At 49.6% G+C, this 19,283-nt stretch overlaps 4 protein-coding genes and 1 non-coding gene across 10 annotated transcripts; 3 read left to right on the forward strand and 2 right to left on the reverse strand.

Annotated features, from left to right (window-relative positions):
• The first annotated feature begins 259 nt into the window (after positions 1 to 259).
• LOC120695583 (protein NEGATIVE GRAVITROPIC RESPONSE OF ROOTS-like) lies at positions 260 to 2,399 on the forward strand. Its single transcript, XM_039978793.1, has 6 exons — positions 260 to 265; positions 413 to 497; positions 617 to 1,188; positions 1,329 to 1,515; positions 1,858 to 1,916; positions 2,062 to 2,399. The coding sequence occupies exons 1-5, from the start codon at positions 260 to 262 to the stop codon at positions 1,875 to 1,877; spliced, it is 870 nt and encodes a 289-aa protein (XP_039834727.1). The 3' UTR covers positions 1,878 to 1,916; positions 2,062 to 2,399.
• A 3,140-nt stretch (positions 2,400 to 5,539) lies between these two features.
• Positions 5,540 to 8,146, reverse strand: LOC120694477 (elongation factor 1-delta 1-like). The gene is made up of 8 exons (XM_039977599.1): positions 8,009 to 8,146; positions 7,262 to 7,375; positions 7,070 to 7,186; positions 6,898 to 6,982; positions 6,527 to 6,650; positions 6,257 to 6,370; positions 6,003 to 6,164; positions 5,540 to 5,779 (listed from the first exon to the last, which is right to left on the reverse strand). Coding segments are annotated over exons 2-8 (690 nt in total). The 5' UTR covers positions 7,348 to 7,375; positions 8,009 to 8,146; the 3' UTR covers positions 5,540 to 5,777.
• Positions 8,147 to 9,229: 1,083 nt separating this feature from the next.
• Positions 9,230 to 11,946, forward strand: LOC120694478 (transmembrane protein 87A-like). The gene is made up of 5 exons (XM_039977600.1): positions 9,230 to 9,617; positions 9,727 to 10,675; positions 10,760 to 10,855; positions 11,319 to 11,455; positions 11,544 to 11,946. Exons 1-5 carry the CDS (start codon positions 9,421 to 9,423, stop codon positions 11,737 to 11,739), a joined length of 1,575 nt encoding a protein of 524 aa, XP_039833534.1. The 5' UTR covers positions 9,230 to 9,420; the 3' UTR covers positions 11,740 to 11,946.
• A 431-nt stretch (positions 11,947 to 12,377) lies between these two features.
• LOC120696333 lies at positions 12,378 to 12,574 on the reverse strand. Its single transcript, XR_005684110.1, has one exon. It is a non-coding gene; the product is annotated as a U2 spliceosomal RNA (small nuclear RNA).
• A 225-nt stretch (positions 12,575 to 12,799) lies between these two features.
• LOC120694479 (pentatricopeptide repeat-containing protein At1g05670, mitochondrial-like) lies at positions 12,800 to 18,250 on the forward strand. 6 transcript variants are annotated; one of them, XM_039977602.1, is made up of 4 exons: positions 12,800 to 13,169; positions 13,607 to 16,152; positions 16,931 to 17,460; positions 17,535 to 18,250. In XM_039977602.1, exon 2 carries the CDS (start codon positions 13,768 to 13,770, stop codon positions 15,952 to 15,954), a length of 2,187 nt encoding a protein of 728 aa, XP_039833536.1. In that variant the 5' UTR covers positions 12,800 to 13,169; positions 13,607 to 13,767; the 3' UTR covers positions 15,955 to 16,152; positions 16,931 to 17,460; positions 17,535 to 18,250. The 6 variants fall into 6 exon arrangements, with proteins under 6 accessions (XP_039833536.1, XP_039833537.1, XP_039833535.1 ...); XM_039977603.1 differs by having other exon boundaries at positions 16,931 to 17,100; XM_039977601.1 differs by having other exon boundaries at positions 16,931 to 18,250.
• Positions 18,251 to 19,283: the final 1,033 nt, after the last annotated feature.

The following is a 19,283-nucleotide window of genomic DNA, read 5'->3' on the forward strand; positions in this document are numbered from 1 at the left end:
GGCTTTTCCCTCACTCCATGGCCATGCTTCTCTCCGCGCTATGGAACCCCCCAGTGAATATGTAGTACGTAGATGCACGATAAGCAGGCGTCCTCATCACTGACCAATAATCAGATCGAGGACACCCTCAAAACCCTGCAGGAACTGATCGAGCGAGAGCTTCTCTTACCCTCAAAGTCTATTCTTCCCTGCCGCTCTTGCTCAGATTCGTTCACACGGTGGTAATTGTTCTCCGGGAGCAGTAGAAGAGCAAGGAGCTATGGGGGTAAGTTACTAGCTCAACTGCAAGCTAGGCTTTGATCATCCACTGGTCATTTGGCAGTACTTCCATCCACCATGCATGTACCAAGTCTATGCTCGTTCTTCTCCTGTGTTTCACGGTCATACTTTTGTCTGCACGTTCTCTCTGCAGATCATTAACTGGATGCAGAGTCGCTTCAATAATGGTAAACAAGAGAAGAGACGATCCGAGGCCGGCGTCGCCAACTCCGCTCGCGGTGAGTAGTGCCTCGTTTCATGCTATTGTACGTTACCCTGTGTTACGTTCGTTCCTATACAGCTTCGTGCTCACCCGAGCCAGCTCTTGAATCCATGCGATTTCGGCCGGCGTCAGCAGATGTCCCTGCTGTCCGAGAGAGCTGCCGCCAAGAACACGCTCGCGAGGAGAAGAGCCCTACAAACGGCGAGTGGCCGCAGGGCCTCCTCTCGATCGGGACGCTCGGGGACGAGCCGCCGCCGCCGGATGGAGCCCCGCGCGCGTCGTCGCAGGCGGCGGCCGACGTGCCGGACTTCACCATCGAGGAGGTGAAGAAGCTGCAGGACGCGCTGAACAAGATGCTCCGGCGCGCCAAGTCCAAGTCCAGCTCCCGCGGCTCGGGCGCCACGGACGAGGACCGCGCCTGCAGCCAGTTGCCACTCGACAGGTTCCTCAACTGCCCCTCCAGCCTCGAGGTGGATCGCCGGATCTCCATGAGGCACGCGGCGGCGGGCGACGGCGGCGAGAACGGCGAGTTCTCGCCGGACACGCAGATCATACTGAGCAAGGCCAGGGACCTCCTCGTCAACAGCAACGGCGCCGCCATCAAGCACAAGTCCTTCAAGTTCCTGCTCAAGAAGATGTTCGCCTGCCGCGGTGGCTTCGGGCCTGCGCCGAGCTTGAAGGATCCAGTCGAATCAAGAATGGAGAAGGTAAAAAAAAACTCTGCTAGCCATCCACGTAAAAACTAGCTACTATGTCATTGTCGTCCACAAGCTTCGTCCTCACTTATCACAGATGCTTTGAGTTTCAACCTCACTCATGTCTTTCGTGTTTGATTGCGTGCGCGCAGTTGTTTAGGACGATGCTGCAGAAGAAGATGAGTGCTCGGCCGAGCAATGCCAACGCTGGGTCATCGAGGAAGTACTATCTGGAGGACAAACCGAGTGGGAGGAGGATGATAAGAGATCGTCGTCATGAAGAAGAGGACGATGACAAGGGCTCCGATAGCTTTAAGTGGGACAAAACTGATACAGACTGTAAGAATACATTTACTCCATTTCTGCCTCACATTGATATGAACACAAATAAATAGTAATTCATGGAAACATATATGAGAACATATCAGGTGCAAATAAACTAACATATTCGTGCTAACCGTGCAAACTTCAAATTGGGCCACCGGATCAACATCGGCACGGGGGGAACCGGTGGCCCAGATTATATTGAAGTTTGCACAGTTTGTACGGATGTGTTGGTTTGCATCTGATTTGTACGGATGGGTTGGTTTGCATCTGATATGTTTCCAACATATATAGCATTGCAATGAGCTCGATCTGCCAGTAAACATGGACTGAATCAAATTTCCTACTTGTTTGCAGTCATTGTTCTGGAGATTTAGAAAGAGTGTTCAAAGGTCATTATGGTACTGTTCAATGTGGTAAGTAACAAACCCTGGAATTAATAGAAGATATGGTATTGTCAAAATTATATATGATTCTGTTATCACCGCGCTCGTTCAAAGATGCTTTTTTTGCTGCTGGTATACTGAGATTTGCACATGGTCCGTTCTTTTTTTTTCACAGCCTTTATTTATGCCATGTTCATGACGCGGCGGAGAATTCACATTATTGTGGTGCCAGAATAATCCCCCTACTGAAGCGGGGTTCAGTTGAACGGCGATTATTCGATCAGACGGCAGGGTGTACTACTGAATGAAGATCACACAATCCAAACGTTGGCGGGCTTGTTCAAGCGCAGCACGTACTTGAGCTGTTCTAGGAAGATTTTTGAGCTGTGTTCCACTTTCCATTTCTTTCTAGTCTCCAGATGCCAGATATGTTAATGTTCCATATACTATTATCCTACATATATATACTATAGTTCATTCGCCGGCCTATGGGTTAAGAAAAAGTTTCAGTAAGTGGCCCATGCATCTCTAGAACATTATTATCTTATTCCCCATGAAGCATATGATTGGATCAAAACTATATACCTGAATGTACAGAAACAGGAACTGCAAGTAGGGTTCTTGGAACATGTTAGTTGCCGAAACCGGAAAGACAAGCTGGTCCTGAAATGCATCCCAATCTCCATTGGCGCCAGGATCAGGGGCAGCTCCCCGGCACACTCGTGTGTGTCTGTGCCCAGCTCTGAGAAAAAAAAGGAGCCAAGGAGTGAGTGCCACGCAACATTGTACACCTTTGGCAGATGCCGAGATGCGCATTGAATATGCGCTCACTACTCACTGTAATCATATGCAATTTTATAGATATTTCCAGGCTTGCAGTTGCAGATGGTTCTCAATGCATTATGAATATAGCTAGAATAATACAGTTTTAAACTGTGCTTCTACCTTCTTTTAGATGGTTTCTTAGTAGCTCCTCTCTGTTGAGACATTTGGTCTTTGTTAGTAATGGGAAGGATCCTTGGGATCCACAAGATAAAAGGTTGCCATCGGGAGCCATGACTTTTTGTTTTGTTGAGCTCATGCAATTCTTTTTCTCGGTGTGTGTCTGGCTGGGCAAGAATGTTTGGGCAGGGTAGAGACACCCATCATGGACCATTCCCGGATGGCTCGGACGATGCGCAAGAGTATCGAGAGATGGGCGAATTGGGGGTGTTCTAGGAGAGCCGAGAAGCTGCGGCGATGTGGTCCTGAATCTCGTGTCGCCTTTGGTTAAAAGATTGGATAGTAGTACAGCTTTTTTTTTGGTTTTTTTTCCTGAATGTGAATCTAGCAGACGGTCAAATCTGAGCGTGTCGTATCAGCGGTGAATCGGCGAGATATTCAGATAGGATCGCAGCTATATCACTCTGGGAACTAGGAACCCGGTTTTGGGATTCAGATGTTGACTTGCTGTTAGAGAGTAGCATGTATGCTGCTGAAGATCCTGCCGAGGATGTGTCGCAGCGAATTCTTTTCGGCAGCAGATCTGGTACTAATTAATATTCTCTAGTGAATTTGACTCGAGTTTGTAGGCGTAAGCTTCTGATGGGTACACAATTATCATGTCATTACAGTGTTGCCTGAATTTTATCTGTGGTGAATCACCGAGATATTCAGTTGATGACAGGTTGGGGTTTCAGATGCTGACTGACTGCTGAGAACTTTGGAGGGGGTGACTCCTCTCTGCTGATGATTTGATATATATTGACATCTTCTCGTGAATTTGAGCGAGTTACAGTGAGGTAATTTGAGTGAGTTGCTAGGCGTAGGCTTCTCTGATCTGCGTGGCTTCAAAGGTTGCATCTCTTACCTTCAAAAAAATAAGGATGCATCCACTCTGTTCGGCTGACTGTGGCTGGTGCTGATTTGCTGTGAGAGAAAAGTATTACTGGTTGGCTGGTGCTAATTTGGTGTGAGAAAAAAAATATTGGTGCTGGTTGCCATTAGAACACAGTCACGTGTTTGTGTGTTTTTTTTAATTATCTAGGGGGGGGAAACTTTCTTGAGAAGTTGAGATTTTGCTACTGCTGTCCTACAATACACGTAACCTGTTATGGCATTGCAGGGTGCGATACTTTTTGTCTTGATTATTGTGAAGAGACGAATCATTTGTACGTTCTCAGCGTTTTCGTGTACTTTTGTTTTCTTCATTTTTTCTCATGTATTTTATGCTATTTTCATGGTACCATAACCGTTTGGCAGGGCAAGCTGGGAAGGTGTTTAAATGTGACAATGTGCAGCAGCGCTCGTGGAAAACTTTTCTTGTAATTTGTACATGGCTAATTATAAGTTCCCTTATTTTTATGCTTCTGTACTTGGCCAAAAGGGCCGCCCAGGCACGGTACGGCACGGCACTAGCCCGTTGAAGCACGGCACTAGCCCGGTGAAGCACGGCGCGGCGGGGCACGGCACGGCGTGGCACAACAGCACCGCCGTGTCGTGTGCCCAGGCATCGGCCCAGGCACGGCCCTACGAGGCCGTCGGCGTGCCGTGCCGTGCCTCCGGGCACGATAGCACGAGGCGGTGGCGTGGGGACGGACGGCGCAGTGGACGACGCGGCGGCGGAGGCAGCGGGCGAGCATCCAGTGTTGACGAGGAGCTGCTGGGAAGGAGCCATGGATGGCTGGGGAGGGCGCATCGGGGAAGAAGCGGTGGCGAGGGTGAGCAAGCCGGGGCTGGTCTTGGTGGCGCCAGTGCCGGCGCCGGCCGAGGAGTCGTCGACGTTGGCCGAGGAGGAGCGCGCTGGATTCGACAGCGGAGCAGGGTCAGGAAAGAGCGGGGTCAGGGAGGCACTTGCCGAGGACTGGAGAAGCGCGCTGGGTCAAGGAGGCGTGGGCGAGCTGCAGGGGCGGCGCGTGAGCGTGTAGGGTGAGAGAGAGTCGGAGAGAGGTGTAGGTGGAGATTAGTTAGGGTTTTTAAATGGGTTGTGGGCCACGATCGTGCCGCCTCGTGCCGTCGCCTTAAACAAGCCGTGCCCGTGCTCGGGCCGTGTGTCACGATCGCGGCCCAGGCACGGCACTGGGCCTAGCACGGCCCAGGCACAAACAGGTTCGGATCGGGCCATTCTCGGGCCGTGCTATTCCAAACCAAGCCAGTGCCGGCCCGTCGGGCTGGGCCCTTTTGGCCAACTATATTCTGTATCCAGCAATATTGCCCTAACTGATGCAAATAACGCGGATTCCACCCTGGGTGACAAATTCAGCATGATTGTCCTCCAGATCGCCCGCCCTTTCATGGCTGAAAATAGTAAACATGGGCAGTCCTCAAGCTAAAGCTGGGAGCAGCTCTGTTGCAATTAGCACGACCAACTAGCCAAGCCAGTAACTAGTGATTCAGGCATTTCCAAAGCACAGGTACTGGCTTCAGTTTACATCGATTAGATTACATGGACAGTCACAGAGATCCAGTTGGGCCTCCATCAAGCCTGAGAACGTCGCAGACTTTTGCAGACTAGCACCACGAGGTGAAATCAATGGCGTCGCGCACCACCGGCAACGGCAGCACCACGAGGTCCTACCGTCCTAGTCCAGCGGAAACCCTCGGCCAGATGTCACATTTCACAAAGGTTGCCGACCGAAAATATAAAACCGCCGGCCAGCCAAAGGGCAAATCAGTAACCAGGAAAGAGAGAGTATATTACGAATAGAAGAAACAGAAAATCCAGCCAGTCGGTCTTTCAAATAATGCAAATTAACCCTGGTAACAGAACTGGTACACTTTTGACTAGGTTCCAAAAACCTCACAGGCAATAACTAGTCGACACACGGAACAGACATAACTAGTCCACATGCAAAACTCAGGATATTTTGGATCGGTGCAGTGTCCACTGACCACAGCCTGCGCCCAGCAGATTTCTGCAATACAGCATGAAGATCAAAGGTTAGACCAACAGATGAAAAGCAGAAAAGATAATGCAGGCCCTGAGGTTTCACTGCATTCAGGGCAGTAAAGGTTACAAATGGAAGAGAAATGCAGGACAATAATATGGGTAGAAAAGCAACTTCTCAGAAAATGGACATCCCAATAGAGTCACTGCAGCTGTATGAAATTTGGAGGTTCGCATGCCGGGAGACTTACAGATCTTGTTGAAGGCAACAATGTCACAGCTCTGGACGTGCTCGTTCACTGGCTCAGCGCACAGATGGTCCTCGATCAGAGTGTCAACAGAAACAAGGTCATCAACAATAGTCAACATGATCTGAAGCTTCTTGATGCCATACCCAACTGGGACAAGCTTGGCTGCAAATGGGTAGTAAGAACACATCAGAAACCAAACAAGTGCAACTGTCACTAAACTTCGGAAACAGGAAAGCATGTGAATGGTAACATACATGCTCCCCAGAGCAGTCCTTCCATCTTGACATTCCTTACTGCTTCCTCAAGCTTGGCCATGTCAGTCTCATCATCCCATGGTTTCACATCAAGCAAAACTGACGACTTCCCAGCTGGCAGGGTAAGGATACATTAGCTCAAGGATTAGAAATTCATGACTCATGATTATGAAACATAGCTCCAACAGGCAGTAACAATGTTGCGACACAAAGGTGCATCTTTCCAAAAGAAAGTTTCAACACAGAGATAGATGAGAGTATCTGACATACATTCTTTCTTCTTGCCCGATGCCTTGACAGCTGCAGCACGCTCTTCAGCAGCCTTCTTCTCCTCTTCGGTCTCCTCACCAAAAAGGTCAACATCATCATCGTCGTCGTCAGCAGCAGGTGCAGCCTGCATTTAGAGAGTACACTTCAGTGATCAAACAGAGATTGGATTCAAGCCTGTGTTAGAAAAAATTAAAACACAACAATAATAACTTTCATCATCAAAGCTTAAGCCCATGATAAGCAGTTCATCACCAAATTGATTATGTGAGTATTGAGGACTCCACGTTAACTTTTGGTGAAACAAGGGGAAACAGCAGCACAAACATTGAGGTTATTAGATAGCTTTCAGAATAGAAGATGAAGAATTATACCGCTGTGTCGGCAACATCAGGCGTTGATGCTGATGGACCAGCAGATGACTCAACCTTGACACCTTGGCCCTCTGCAGTAACTCCACTGGAAGAAGTACAGACCATTAAGCACATTCACACCTCACAATGCTCAACAGGGCATGTAGAGAGGAAGGTTAGAATAAGTGCATACCTCAGCCTCAAGAGTGCATCAATGTGACTGAACCACCTTGTGACATTGATATACTTGGATGAGGGAGCAGCAGAAAATGAGGAGTAGACAGCCAAGTCATCCTTGGAAGCTTGGTAACTAGAAGAAGATTAACAGTGTAAATTCAGTGTAAAATATGTAACACAGATACATAGGGTAGCCCCAGCCACATACCCAGTGATGTAGCTGCGAGTGAGAAGGTACTCGTCAAGCTTTTTAAGCCCTGCCTCAGAGTTGACGTTAGCGAAAGAAACCGCCATCTCCCCACAAGATAGTTTCACAAGCGATCTGTGGGCACAGATCAGAGTGCTGTTAGAACAACTCTAAAAGCTTGATCATGACAGAAGTCTGCTGATCAGCAATAAATTATACTACGTATTTCACATGTTACAAAAGCATACCCATGAGCCAGCAAGCTGGTATTGTATCTTGTTTAAAAAAAAGTTGATATTTAGCCTGTCAAGGAGCCCTAAACCCTGATCTTAAAACCACTTTGAAGCAGCATAACTTCAAATCAGAGTTCACTCAACAATTTATGTTCACCATGCTGCAGAGCACAACCAAATACTCCTACTCAACCCACTAACAGCTTATCCAAACAATATGAAAGAGAGACATAAGTATTATGATATCCAATAGGTCACTAGGACAAGCAGACTTCTATGGCATGATAGTACCCAGGACAAATCTATGACCCTAGAAACTAAACTCACTCCAACCAATCATCCCAGGTGCGGACCCAGATTGGAACACGGGTGCACACATGTAAACCAGATAATTTTTCCAAACAAAATCAAATCGAATCTACTGGGTAACACATCGTAACCGGGTCCAGATCCGAATACGAATAGCTTATATTAAGGCTTGCCGTTCTCAGTTTCCCACAGCGGGAAGGGAAGGGAAGAGAAGGGGAGAGCATACCTGGCGGCCGCGGAGGCGATGACGGCGCCGAAGGGGAGAAGAGGGAGCAGCGCGCGGCGGCTGCTGACAAGCTGGGGAGAGGGAAGACGCGGAGGAGGGGCTAGGGTTGGGGCAACAGCTTTATATATGGGGGGATCGGGATGGGTGCGGGCTCTTAACGGGCTGGCTTGTTAAGCGGGCCGGGCCCCGTCTGGCCGCACCACATTAGTGGAGGCCCAATAAAGGCCCGATACGCCTTGTCGTGTTTGGGCCGGGCCGTTGGGCCGGGCCGTTGGGCCGGGCCGTTGGGCCTGGCTATCTGGTTTCCTGCCCAGCCCAACTCAAACTCTCGCCGCGAGGTGTGTGTGCGGTCGGCAGCCAAACGGGACGGGACGTCTCAAGATTATTTGGTGTCCTGCCCAACTCTCGCGTGGTTTTCCGCCCAATTGACCCGTCCACACGCACTAGTTTTTTTTTTCCCAGCGAGTTGGGCAGACCACTCGTCAGTTTCTTGATTTCTTCTCCAGCCCGTACACACGCAGGGTTTAATCTGTGTCTAAATCGACCTTGACCCCGTACGTGTCCGCACGGGAGGACGCGATTAGTGAGGACGGGCACGTGATGATCCCCGGTGGCACGGCACGGCGCCTCAAGTTCAGCTCGGCAGCTCGGCCAAGATGCACGCTTGCAGAGGCCACAAGTAGAATGCTTTATTATTAAACAAAAAGCATTGTCAAAACGTACTCGCGATCTCCAAGGTCTTCTCGACCCTAGATCAAGTGCTGGTGTTTATTCGCTCGAGGCACCAAGCAATCTGCCCACGACCCGTCTTGGTGCATCACAGTCACAGGAGATGCAGTTCATGGGTTGGAGAATAAGACCTTGAAGATCGCGAGTACATGCCCCTGTATCAAAGACAACTAGACAAGACTATCTTCGATGCCCTCCTTCAGCCCACGACATACCGGGAAGATTCACTAATTTCTACGTAATGTATGATCTCATGGATGCATAGTGCCTAACGGAAATGAAACCAGCAGCAAGGTTTAGATACTCTCAATGCAAAATCTTGCATGCCGGTCAGTTTGGGCTCATCTCGCTTGTCCTATTTGCTTTGTTTTCTCATGCGTTTCTGCCCAATTTCATCATCTGGGCACGGAATCCTGGTCACTGTTTCCCTTGTTGCGTTCCCCTGCTCCGTGCCAACGGCTTTTGGGCGTAGACCTAACAATTCATCGCTTCTCCACGTCAAAGTCTCCGCTTCCGTTCTTCTTCCACTCCACTCCTCTCCTCTCCTTGGGATCCCACCTCTCCTCCCGTATTTCTATCCTACTCAACTCGGATGCTCGAGTCAAGTGCCAGTGCGCCACGAGCACGCAGCCGCGCGCAGCAAGCCTAGGCAGGGGCACCTCCTCTCTTGCCGCGCGCCACGGATGACGCCAACGGCCGCCTCCTCGAGGCTCGCCCGCGTCGTGGTGGCCTTGGTGCTAACGTCGTGCGCCCTCCTCTGCGCCGACGCGTCGGTGCACGATTACGCCGGCGAGCGGTTCGTCGGCTCCGGCAACGCCTTCATCCTCCACGGCGGCAGCGAGGGCGTCTACGCCACCTCTAAGGCCGGCGCGTTCATCCGGTGCGTATATGAACCGGCGGCGGAGGATGAAATCAGTTTTTCTTTTGGTTATCGCCTTATCGGGGAGGTGATTATGAGTTCTGACGCTGTGGTTTCTTGGTCGTTGCAGTTTCGAGAAGGTCGCCTTCAGGAGGACGCCGGAGTCAGCGGCCGCGGCCGAGGAGGGCGGCAACCGCACGGCCACGGTCACGGCGGTCATGTTCGAGGCCGGCCACCGCGACGCCATCGGGGGCACGGACGTCTCCGGCGAGCGCGTGCTCTGCTGCACGCCGCGCATGGCGAAGCTCGGGGCGTGCACCGAGGGAGCCGTGATGTACCGCGCGTGGAACGCCACCGGCTGGCCTAAGGTGCTCTCGGCCTCCTTCCTCCCGGGCGGCCTCGAGGCGGCGTTCCCGGACGAGACGGTCGCCGTGTCGCGCACCGGCATGTACACCCTCCTCTTCGTCCACTGCGACGCGTCGCTGGCCGGCGGGCAGGTGGCGGCCGCGGGCAAGACCATCTGGAAGAACAGCCGCGGCTACCTCCCCGGCCGCATGGCGCCGCTGATGCCCTTCTACGGCGCCATGTCGCTGGCGTTCGCGGCGCTGGCGGCGTGCTGGTTCGCGCAGTACGCGCGGTTCTGGCGGGAGGTGGCGCCGCTGCAGAGCTGCGCCACGCTGGTGATCGCGCTGGGGATGGTGGAGACCGCCACGTGGTACCTGGACCTCGCCGAGTTCAACGAGTCCGGCGTGCGCCCGCGCGGGGCCACGTTCTGGGCGGCCACCTGCGGCGCGCTCCGCGGCACGGTGGCGCGCGTGCTGGTGCTGGCCGTGGCCATGGGCCACGGCGTGGTGAGGCCCGCGCTGGCGGGGCTCAAGAGCGCCAGGGTGGCCGGCCTCGGCGCCGCGTTCTTCGCCGCCGCGGAGGCCCTCGAGGTCGGCGAGAACGTCGGCACCGTCAGCGACCACCCGCCGGCGCCGGCGAGGAGGCTGTTCCTGGTGCTCGCCGTTGCGGCACTGAACACGGTGTTCGTGTACTGGATATTCAGCTCGCTGTCCAAAACTCTGAACAAGCTCAAGGTGAGTAGCACTGAGGCATCTCAGAATGTTTTCTTCAGATTTCTTCAGTAATCCCAACAGAATTTCGAGATCCATTTTCTGTAGGCGAGACGGATGACGGCGAAGCTGGAGATGTACCGGAGGCTCAACAACGCGTTGATCATCGCGGTGGCCGTGTCGCTCGGCTGGATCACATTTGAGGTAAACCACACCAAGCAACTTGGACACCCCCTTTTTTGTGTAAGCAAGAGTGCGAATTAATTCAACCACCATTCCTGCCCAGTCGGTCACTGCTTTAGAATCGCACCGTCCAGCGTCTGTTCTTAGCAAAGTGGAACCGTCGACCTTGCAAACTTTTCTTTGGATCTCTGCTCAGAATGTTGAGTCCGTCACTCCCATCAACCCAGCTGCGACTTTTATCGATCTGTCGCGGCCACTGCACTAAATATTCCCAGGGTATATGATCGACAGCGAAATAATGTTTTTCTTGGAACTGAGATAATTCTGAATTCTGATGCCGTGGCCTAAGGGGTCGTTTCCCTGACCAACCAGAGAATGCTCATCCTATCCAGTTGCGAAAAACGTCGTTGAAACAGTGACAATCTGAAAAAACAGAACCGGTTAGCACTTACCAGACGGCCTGATCATCTGAATGCGCGTGCAGATCCACTTCAAGTCGACGGAGGAGTACAACGAGCGGTGGCGCGCGGCGTGGGTGATCCCGGCGGTGTGGCAGCTGATCTCCTTCTCGCTGCTCTGCGCCATCTGCCTCATCTGGGCGCCCTCGCAGAGCTCCACTAGGTAAACTGAAGTCTGCTGTCGCTTGCAGCGACATCGATCATCCAATACACAAGGGCATAATGGCGTAGGGCTTGCAATTTCATTTCAGGTACGCCTACTCGGAGGAGGAGGGTGAGGACGCGGAGCGTGACCTGGAGGACACGCGGCCGCTGATCAGGCCTGGGCCGCTGTCCTACGTGGACACCTGGGCGATCTCCGTCTCGCAGGACGCTACCAAGATCATCCTGCGAACGGACTCCGGCGTCTACGCCAAAGCCGCCGGCGACGGAGGCAAGCGGGTGTAAAAGCTCCACCACGAGCTGAGCATGGCTGACGGTTTCGTAGTAAGCAAAGCATGTTGCGTTAAGGAACTAAAAAAAGCTTCCCACAAAGTGTAGCACGGAGGAGTTTGATTGCACAGGGGAAAAGGGGAACGAAGGGGCCGTAGGAGCCGCTGGTTGTATAAATTTGGCACCGCTTCTTTGATGATCTTGTTGGCGGCAGCTCGCTTAGTCTCATTGTCCGGCAGCCAGCGGCAGATCGTGCCACGGGTGCGTCGTGCAGCGTGCGCCTGCGGCGGCGCGGCGCGGCGCCAAGATGGACGGGGCGGCTTTCGTTATTTCCTCATACCGAACCTGAATTTCTGTCTTGTGCTGACTCCCGTGCGCATGAATTTCCGCGTGAGTTCTTAGCATCTCCACCGCCGTCAACTTGTGTCCTTTCCATGATCACAGGACAGGAATTTGGTCGGTGTTTCATTTACCGAACGTCGGTGTAATCCTGAAAATTTGCATCTGTATACCCAAGAATCCGTCCTCCAAATAAAACTCGGCTCCAAAACGCTGAAGCCTTTGGGCACGGTGGAAGAAAGAGACAGGCCCGAGCCTAGACCAAACCATGGCCTTCGAACATTAGGCCCATGAAGATTTTTATTTCGATTTGGTTGGGGTGCGCCAGGCTCGGGCTGTAGTGCAACGCCCGAGCGACACTCGAGGGCCCCAGTGGCAAGCCACTGTGGTGGGCCCTCCCCCACAAAAAATAAATTTAATATCGAAATGGGCACATGACCCACATATCAGATATTAAACTGATAAGAACAGATACTACACTTGATCTTAGCCAAAAGGCCGAGAAAGGTATGAGTTGCTCCGGCGCCCTGCCCCTCCTTTTGTAGCCCTCCTCCGCCTCCGCTCGCTCTAACCCGCCGAGGTGGGACTAAACTGAACCAGAAGCCCCGCGCAGGCGCAGCGCAGCGCAGCGCCGCGCTGTGCTCCGTCGCTTGGGCCGTTTGGGCTGCAAATTTGTTGGAGCCTTACGGCCCAGGGATGGTTCTTCCTCTCCTTTGCCCCCCCCCCCCCCACCCCACAGAGGCAGACGACAGACCTGTGCGCGCCGCCCCACAACTCCGTCGCCGCCGCAGCGGGCTCGCTACTCCGCTTTGCTCCAGCCGAGCACGTCGACGAGGGTGGAGAGCAATCCGGAGCGGGCGTTCGCCCGCACCTTCTCGTCGCCTCTGTCTCTCGCAGCCAGGGGGCGGGAGGGGAGCAGGAGCCTGGGCGCTGCAGCGGAGCGCCGGAGCAGGCCGTGGGGGGCGTGTGGCGGCTCTACGGAGAATACTGGAGCCGCTCCCACCACGACCACCTCGCGTTCGTGCCAATCCGTGACGCCGTCGAGCCCTTCGCCTCCTGCCTCTCTGACCTCTTTCTTCATCGACTTTAAGGGGCTCGGCTAACAGGTGCCAACATTTGGCCACTGGAATGTAGTGTTCTTTATTTGTATTTCTGTTGTGCGGCAGTTTAATTTAACACACCGGGAGGTGCCTTTACGCATTTCAGTTAAGAGCCGCAACATCGTTCGATATAAGTTTGGTTGCTTATTAGTTGTACCTGTCTTAGGTTACCTGCAGTAATTATCTCAGTGTTTGTCCCAAATCTTCCTTGGTCGGCGAGAGGTTTCAAAACTTGGGTCTCTATTCCCTGGCGAGGATTTTGTTATGTTGCTTGTTCACCTAGTCTTAATCTAGATGTACTGTTGTTGAGAAACCTCTATGCTAGCTACATGACTTTTAGTAGTATCTGAAGGTTGGATCTGTTGCTTCAGAGGTGACTTTAGTAGTTGGTACGGCGTATAACTTATAGTTAATAGTGATTATGTTTTTTTTGTTTCTTGCAGGAGCATTTGATGTAATCTGGAAGCTGCGACCTATTATCTCTCAGCTGGTTCTTTCCATCGACTTATCAAGTAATATTTCTCCATGAAGTGTAGTTTATGCACAGCTCATTCCTGCTGCTTCTGTTTCTGTAAATGTAAGGAGGGGTTGGCTTCCCTCGTCTATGCGCCGGGCAGTCCAAGGGTTCCTGCGGCGAGCCCTTGCAATCAGGAGCGACCCCCCAGTGTTGCGTCTTTCCTCTCAGGCTTGTTGCTTGAACAGCTCGGATAATGACGAGCCCAGTCGGAGTTCTGCTTATGTTGATTATAGAAGCCAGTGTCTGCTTCCCTCGATCACGCTAGCAGTGCAGACTTCGAACTGGGATGCTGCCAGAAATATAAGCTTCAGGGAGTGTGTGAGATTATACGGGCTATCTCAATCAATTGGTCTGTTTGCATTGCTTGTGCAGTTGTTCTTACCAAGGAGAATCAGAGAAATCCGGTGCTTGATTCAGAGCATTGTTGATTATTGTGGAAATGCCGGACAGGAGTTGTTTGAGTTGGCTCCTATGTTGGTCAGTAAATTGGGTGGGTCAATGACGGTGTTACAAGTTTATGCTACAGTCATCCGGATTTTTGTAGAGTTGTCAATGTTTGAGGACGCTCTTCTCACTTACATTGAGGCCAAAAAGGTTGGTGTCGAGCTACGTTTGTGCAACTTCTTGCTGAAGTGTTTAGTCCAGGGGAATCAGATCATGTATGCAAGGAGTTTATTTGCTGACATGAAGAGTTCCGGTCCTTCACCAAATGTCTACTCTTATTCAGTTTTGATGAGTATGTATACACATGGAGAGAGGTTATGCTTAGAGGAAGCTTTTGAGCTTCTTCGTGAAATGGAAACGAATGATGTGAGACCGAATGCTGCGACCTATGGAACTTACCTCTATGGGCTTTGCCGTTCCAGACAGGTAACATCTGCATGGGACTTTCTCCAAGATCTTTGTCAGAGAGGGTGCCCTTGCAACACTTATTGTTTTAATGCAGTGATTCATGGTTTCTGTAGTGAGGGTCAGGTTCACAAAGCCGTAGAAGTGTTTAATGGGATGAAGAAATGTGGGCTGCTGCCAGATGCTCACAGCTATAGCATATTAGTTGATGGGTTTTGCAAACAAGGGGAACTATTGAAAGGTTATGACATGCTTGATGAAATGGCAAGAAACGGAATCAGTCCTAACCATGTAAGTTATAGTTCAATTTTGCATGGTCTTTGCAAGACTGGAAATGTTAAACTCGCGCTTGGGATTTTCAAGAGGCTTAAAGACCAAGGTTTCAAGCATGACCAGATAATGTACAGCATCCTTTTCAATGGCTGTTGCCAACATTTAGATCTAGATATCATCAATGGTCTTTGGGAAGACATGATTCATCATGATTTTGTTCCAGATGTTTATGATTATACCAATCTGATCTATGCATTATGTAGACATAGATACCTTATAGAAGCATTGGAAGCATTTGAACTCATGCTTGAGAATGGGGTAACTCCCAACATTGTGACATGCACAATCCTAGCTGATAGCTTTGGCAAAGAAGGGCTGATAGGTGAGGCCTTCCTATTTCTTGATAAAGTACATCAGTCGCTGGGAATTGCCCCCAACCTTTTCACATACAAAGTTATTATCAAAGGCCTTTGCAGAATCAACAAATCGGATAATGTTTGGGAAGTTTTTGCAGACATGATAAAAAGGGGATATGTTCCTGATGCTATCCTCTACAGTATTATTATTGATGGTTTTGTGAAGGCTTTGGAGTTGCAGGAGGCTTTCAAGCTGTATCATAAAATGTTAGATGAAGGGATAAAACCTACTATTTTTACATATACTAGCCTCCTAAATGGGCTGTGCCATGATGATGGACTTCCTGAGTTTAGGAAATTAATGAGGGATATGATTGGGGAGGAACTGGTACTTGACAAGATTTTGTGCACATCAATTATTGCATGCTATTGTCGACGTTCGAATATGAAGGCTGCCATGGAAATGTACAAAAAAATGGAAAGCTCTGGTTTATCACCAGATGCTTTTGTATATACTTGTCTAATTAGTGGTTTTAGTAAAGTTCGTGCGATGGATGGTGCACTCTTGATGATGGAAGAAATGGAGAAAAGGAATATTAAACCTACTGTAGTTACATATACAGCACTCATAATTGGATACCTTAAAACAGAGGATGAGAAACTAGCTATTAAGACGTGCATAAATATGCGTCAGGCAGGCATTGTTCCAGATGACAAGCTGAGTTGTATATTGGGCCTTGGCAATGGCAGGGATGATTCTGATTATTATTCTCAGAAAGCAAAGGATGTAACATAGATTTTCAAATAGAGCTTTATTAACTTATCAAAGGGCTGCTCTGTGATGGTGATGAGCTCACCTAGTGTGGAAAAATATTGGCTACACTCTTTTCCTCCACTTCCACACTGCTGTCGGATGAACAAGGAACAGAAATGAAGTAACCTGAAAGTGACACTTTAATCCATGGACAACACCTGGAGGGTGCGATCGTTACAGGTAGCCCATTGCTTTCTACATGTGTCTAATATAGGATATTAGACTGCATTCTAGAAAATCACCTTTTTACCTTACCGAAAGCCAATTTAAACTTTGGGTCGCTTCAGTTCATATGTGCCATCTGCATCCTTGAAATTTTTGCTGGTTTCCTAGTTTCATATTTAAGAAGATGTCCACTAGTCAACTATTTCCTTCCACGACTGCTACAAGATTTGTTACATTCAATCATGCTATTATTTAAAAAAAACACTTTCCTGTAACTTTACTGTCTATACTACTCGTAAAGGGACGGGCTTGGTAGATTTGTAAGATTGCAACAATCCATTATCCAACAAATAAATCCAATGGCTGAAATTAGATGTTTCATACCTGAAATCATTACCATTCCATTAATCAGTGCTTGATTGGTTCACCTTCCCTGCATTCTCATCCTCTGCAAGAAAAAAAATACATTCTCTCTGGCATGCCCCCTCAGGATTCTGTCTCCACCTGTAGGCTGACATGTAATCCCCCTCACTGCTGCATAGAACACTGCATGGCTGAAGAGGCAGCATGCTCCAGGTCACCACGGAAGGCGCCACTCTGTTTACAAATCCTTGTATAAATATAATTGTTTGGTAGAATTCACATGAAGTTGGTCGTGTTGCCCATAAATAAATCGTAGAAAAACTTAAAAAGGCATTGATATTATTCCGCACTGAAAGAACTTAAGTCTAGGAATCGAAATGTTCTTTCTGTGAAATGTTCACTTACTGGGATATATTCCAATACTCTGCAGCTTAGGCTTTTGAGAAGCATCAAGCATGGTTGTTACTCCATTTGTCCGGCCTATTGATTTAGACTGCAGAGCAAAAACCAACAGCAGTCTAAGGTTGAGTCATCTGATTCCTGGATTGACCATCAACCAATCTGGAAGGCACAGAACTCCCTCGAGGTATACCACCTAAGGTACAGGTTTCAGCTGGACACTGCTGCATGGTTTCCTGCCAATTTGGACATTTTACATATGTGGCATGTAGAGATCCTGGGAGCTGCGTCACCTGTGGAACATAGGGCGGAGCCTGGGCCCGTGCTGGGCATGCTGCAGCCCGGGCTTAGCCCAGCTTGTCCATTGTGAATCTGTAGTATTTATACTTCGAAACAGTACCATTCAAGCCTATATTTGGTTAATCTAGCACTTCATCCATTGGTCAGCCCCAGGTGGGAGGCCTTTCTGGCTCTGCCCCTGCATAAGGGGCTACATCTACAATGCTTTTGTTAGGAGCACTTATGCCCCACTGTTTTTGAAGGAGCTGTACACATACTGAGGTGCAGAATTTCTCCATCTACAGCCAAGATCTTGCTTGAAAGATATCCTGGATGATAATTATTGTTTGGTGCAGATGTGAGCTGTGTTCCTTCAGAATGTGGGCAATCTGGACTGCCAGAAATGAAAATGAAGCATGGCGCGGAGGAGTGTAACCTGCTGTAAGATGGGTTTGGGAGGCAGCTGCAGACTCTCTGAGGATAGCAACTAATCAGCTGTGCCAACCGAAAATAAGAAGCAAGAAGTGGAAATGCAGTGGGGACCGCCAAAGATAGGGGGGTGAAAGTAAATACAGATGGGACATTTTCCTTCACCAGCTCATACACAGGGGCGACGTATGTCATCATTTGAGAGTGCAGAAGAGGCCCCTCGTAGGCTAAATCAGGCTAGCATGATAATGTCCTGATGTGCTAGCGGAGGCGTTGCTCACTTGCAGGAATGGATTGCAAGGTGCATAATTAGTTGAATCTGAATACTGGCGAGGAAGTGGCATGGACAAGAACTAAATAAATCAGAAATCAGCATCATCCTGGAAGAAATTGAGATAACCCGGTGTTTTATTATTTCAAGATTTACTTTGTGAAGTCCTTCAAATAACATGGTGCGTGCTTGTGCTCAATAGACATCGTCAAGCTCCTCAACCCTGTATTTGATAACCATCTTTATATTCCCCCATGTAATCTGTTTAATGCTATATAATGAAAGCTGAGCTGGGCCTGTTTCTAAAAGAGAGAATATTGAAGTCAAGCTTTTTGCATGATCTTGCATCGAAAATATATAATATATTGATTATGTGATACACACTGAAATTGGGATGCTGATTGTTCAGCCTGGCGAACGAGCCAGTGGCTCAGTGGTAGCCCTCGCGGCTGCGAGGCTGCCCACCAGCATTCGATCCCCGGGAATCGCAATGCTAGTGTCGCAAGGCCTGTGTGTGTGGGCGGGCGTGCGTGTGTGTGGAGGTGTGCGTGTGTCTCAGTGTATGGTGCGTTTCGAGTCTATTTGGGCAGCCTCGTCTGTGTTGAGTCCGGTCAGCGTGGGCGTTCAAAATCTTACATGACTCCCTAGTGCTCTTGGGTGCTTTCAAAAAAAAATTGTTCAGCCTGTTCTTTGCCCTGTATGAAAATCTGTTTTGGTATTTAAATATGAACAGTGCAATTTGAAGTGCGAATTTTAAGACTCACATTCAGATTGTAGATTAGGAATACAAGTACCAAGGATTACTGGTATCTTCTAGCAAAACCAAAAGTTCGAATTGAGCTGACACTTCAGACAGATTTATTTTGTCGGTCTCATTGGAAAGTAGGATGGAGCATTGGACTGCAAACAAGAAAGGATAGAAGTATTAAAACTAGTTGAGAAATCAGTTGGTACAGGATTTAACCACTTGGGTCATATACTATAATTTTCGATTTTGGTCAGTTCCAGTGTAGGATCATGGGAAGATTTGTTGATAAAAGATGGTCATGAAGCAACCATTGCAAGAAGTGATCCGGATCCATGTGGTATTGGGATTGGCCAGCCACTAGAGTTGCGATCTTAACTTTAGGCCCCAGATTGATGGCTCATTGGAATTGTGTATCCCTAGCGTTGATGTCAAATTAAAGTTTTCAGGAAATTAGGCATAACTGTTTTCCATTCTGGTCTTGTAAGTGTATCATGGTGTTTTGATTCAATTCCGCTCCATTAGATAACATTCTCTTTTCCATACTATATTTATGCAGATGCAGTGCAGGTGCAGGCCTCTCTATCTTGGAAGGTTATCATCCACGAACCACACTCAGCCGCTGCAGGCCGGAGGTCAGCGTCGACGACGAGCGCTGGG

The sequence above is a fragment of the Panicum virgatum genome, chromosome 2K (genome assembly GCF_016808335.1).
Source record: "Panicum virgatum strain AP13 chromosome 2K, P.virgatum_v5, whole genome shotgun sequence".
Taxonomy (NCBI): Eukaryota; Viridiplantae; Streptophyta; class Magnoliopsida; order Poales; family Poaceae; genus Panicum; species Panicum virgatum.

Bases quoted from the DNA above. Each gene is read 5' to 3' on its own strand.
- LOC120695583 (XM_039978793.1), top strand. The intron at 498-616 runs GTGAGTAGTGCC...CGGCGTCAGCAG, and splicing joins CGTCGCCAACTCCGCTCGCG to ATGTCCCTGCTGTCCGAGAG. The intron at 1,189-1,328 runs GTAAAAAAAAAC...GCGTGCGCGCAG, and splicing joins TCGAATCAAGAATGGAGAAG to TTGTTTAGGACGATGCTGCA.
- LOC120694477 (XM_039977599.1), bottom strand. From the start codon at position 7,347: ATGGCGGTTTCTTTCGCTAACGTCAACTCTGAGGCAGGGCTTAAAAAG. The intron at 6,983-7,069 runs GTATGCACTTAT...TACTTCTTCCAG, and splicing joins GATGCACTCTTGAGGCTGAG to TGGAGTTACTGCAGAGGGCC. The intron at 6,165-6,256 runs GTATGTTACCAT...ACCCATTTGCAG, and splicing joins AGGACTGCTCTGGGGAGCAT to CCAAGCTTGTCCCAGTTGGG.
- LOC120694478 (XM_039977600.1), top strand. From the start codon at position 9,421: ATGACGCCAACGGCCGCCTCCTCGAGGCTCGCCCGCGTCGTGGTGGCC. The intron at 9,618-9,726 runs GTGCGTATATGA...TGGTCGTTGCAG, and splicing joins AAGGCCGGCGCGTTCATCCG to TTTCGAGAAGGTCGCCTTCA. The intron at 11,456-11,543 runs GTAAACTGAAGT...ATTTCATTTCAG, and splicing joins CCCTCGCAGAGCTCCACTAG to GTACGCCTACTCGGAGGAGG.
- LOC120694479 (XM_039977601.1), top strand. From the start codon at position 13,768: ATGCGCCGGGCAGTCCAAGGGTTCCTGCGGCGAGCCCTTGCAATCAGG.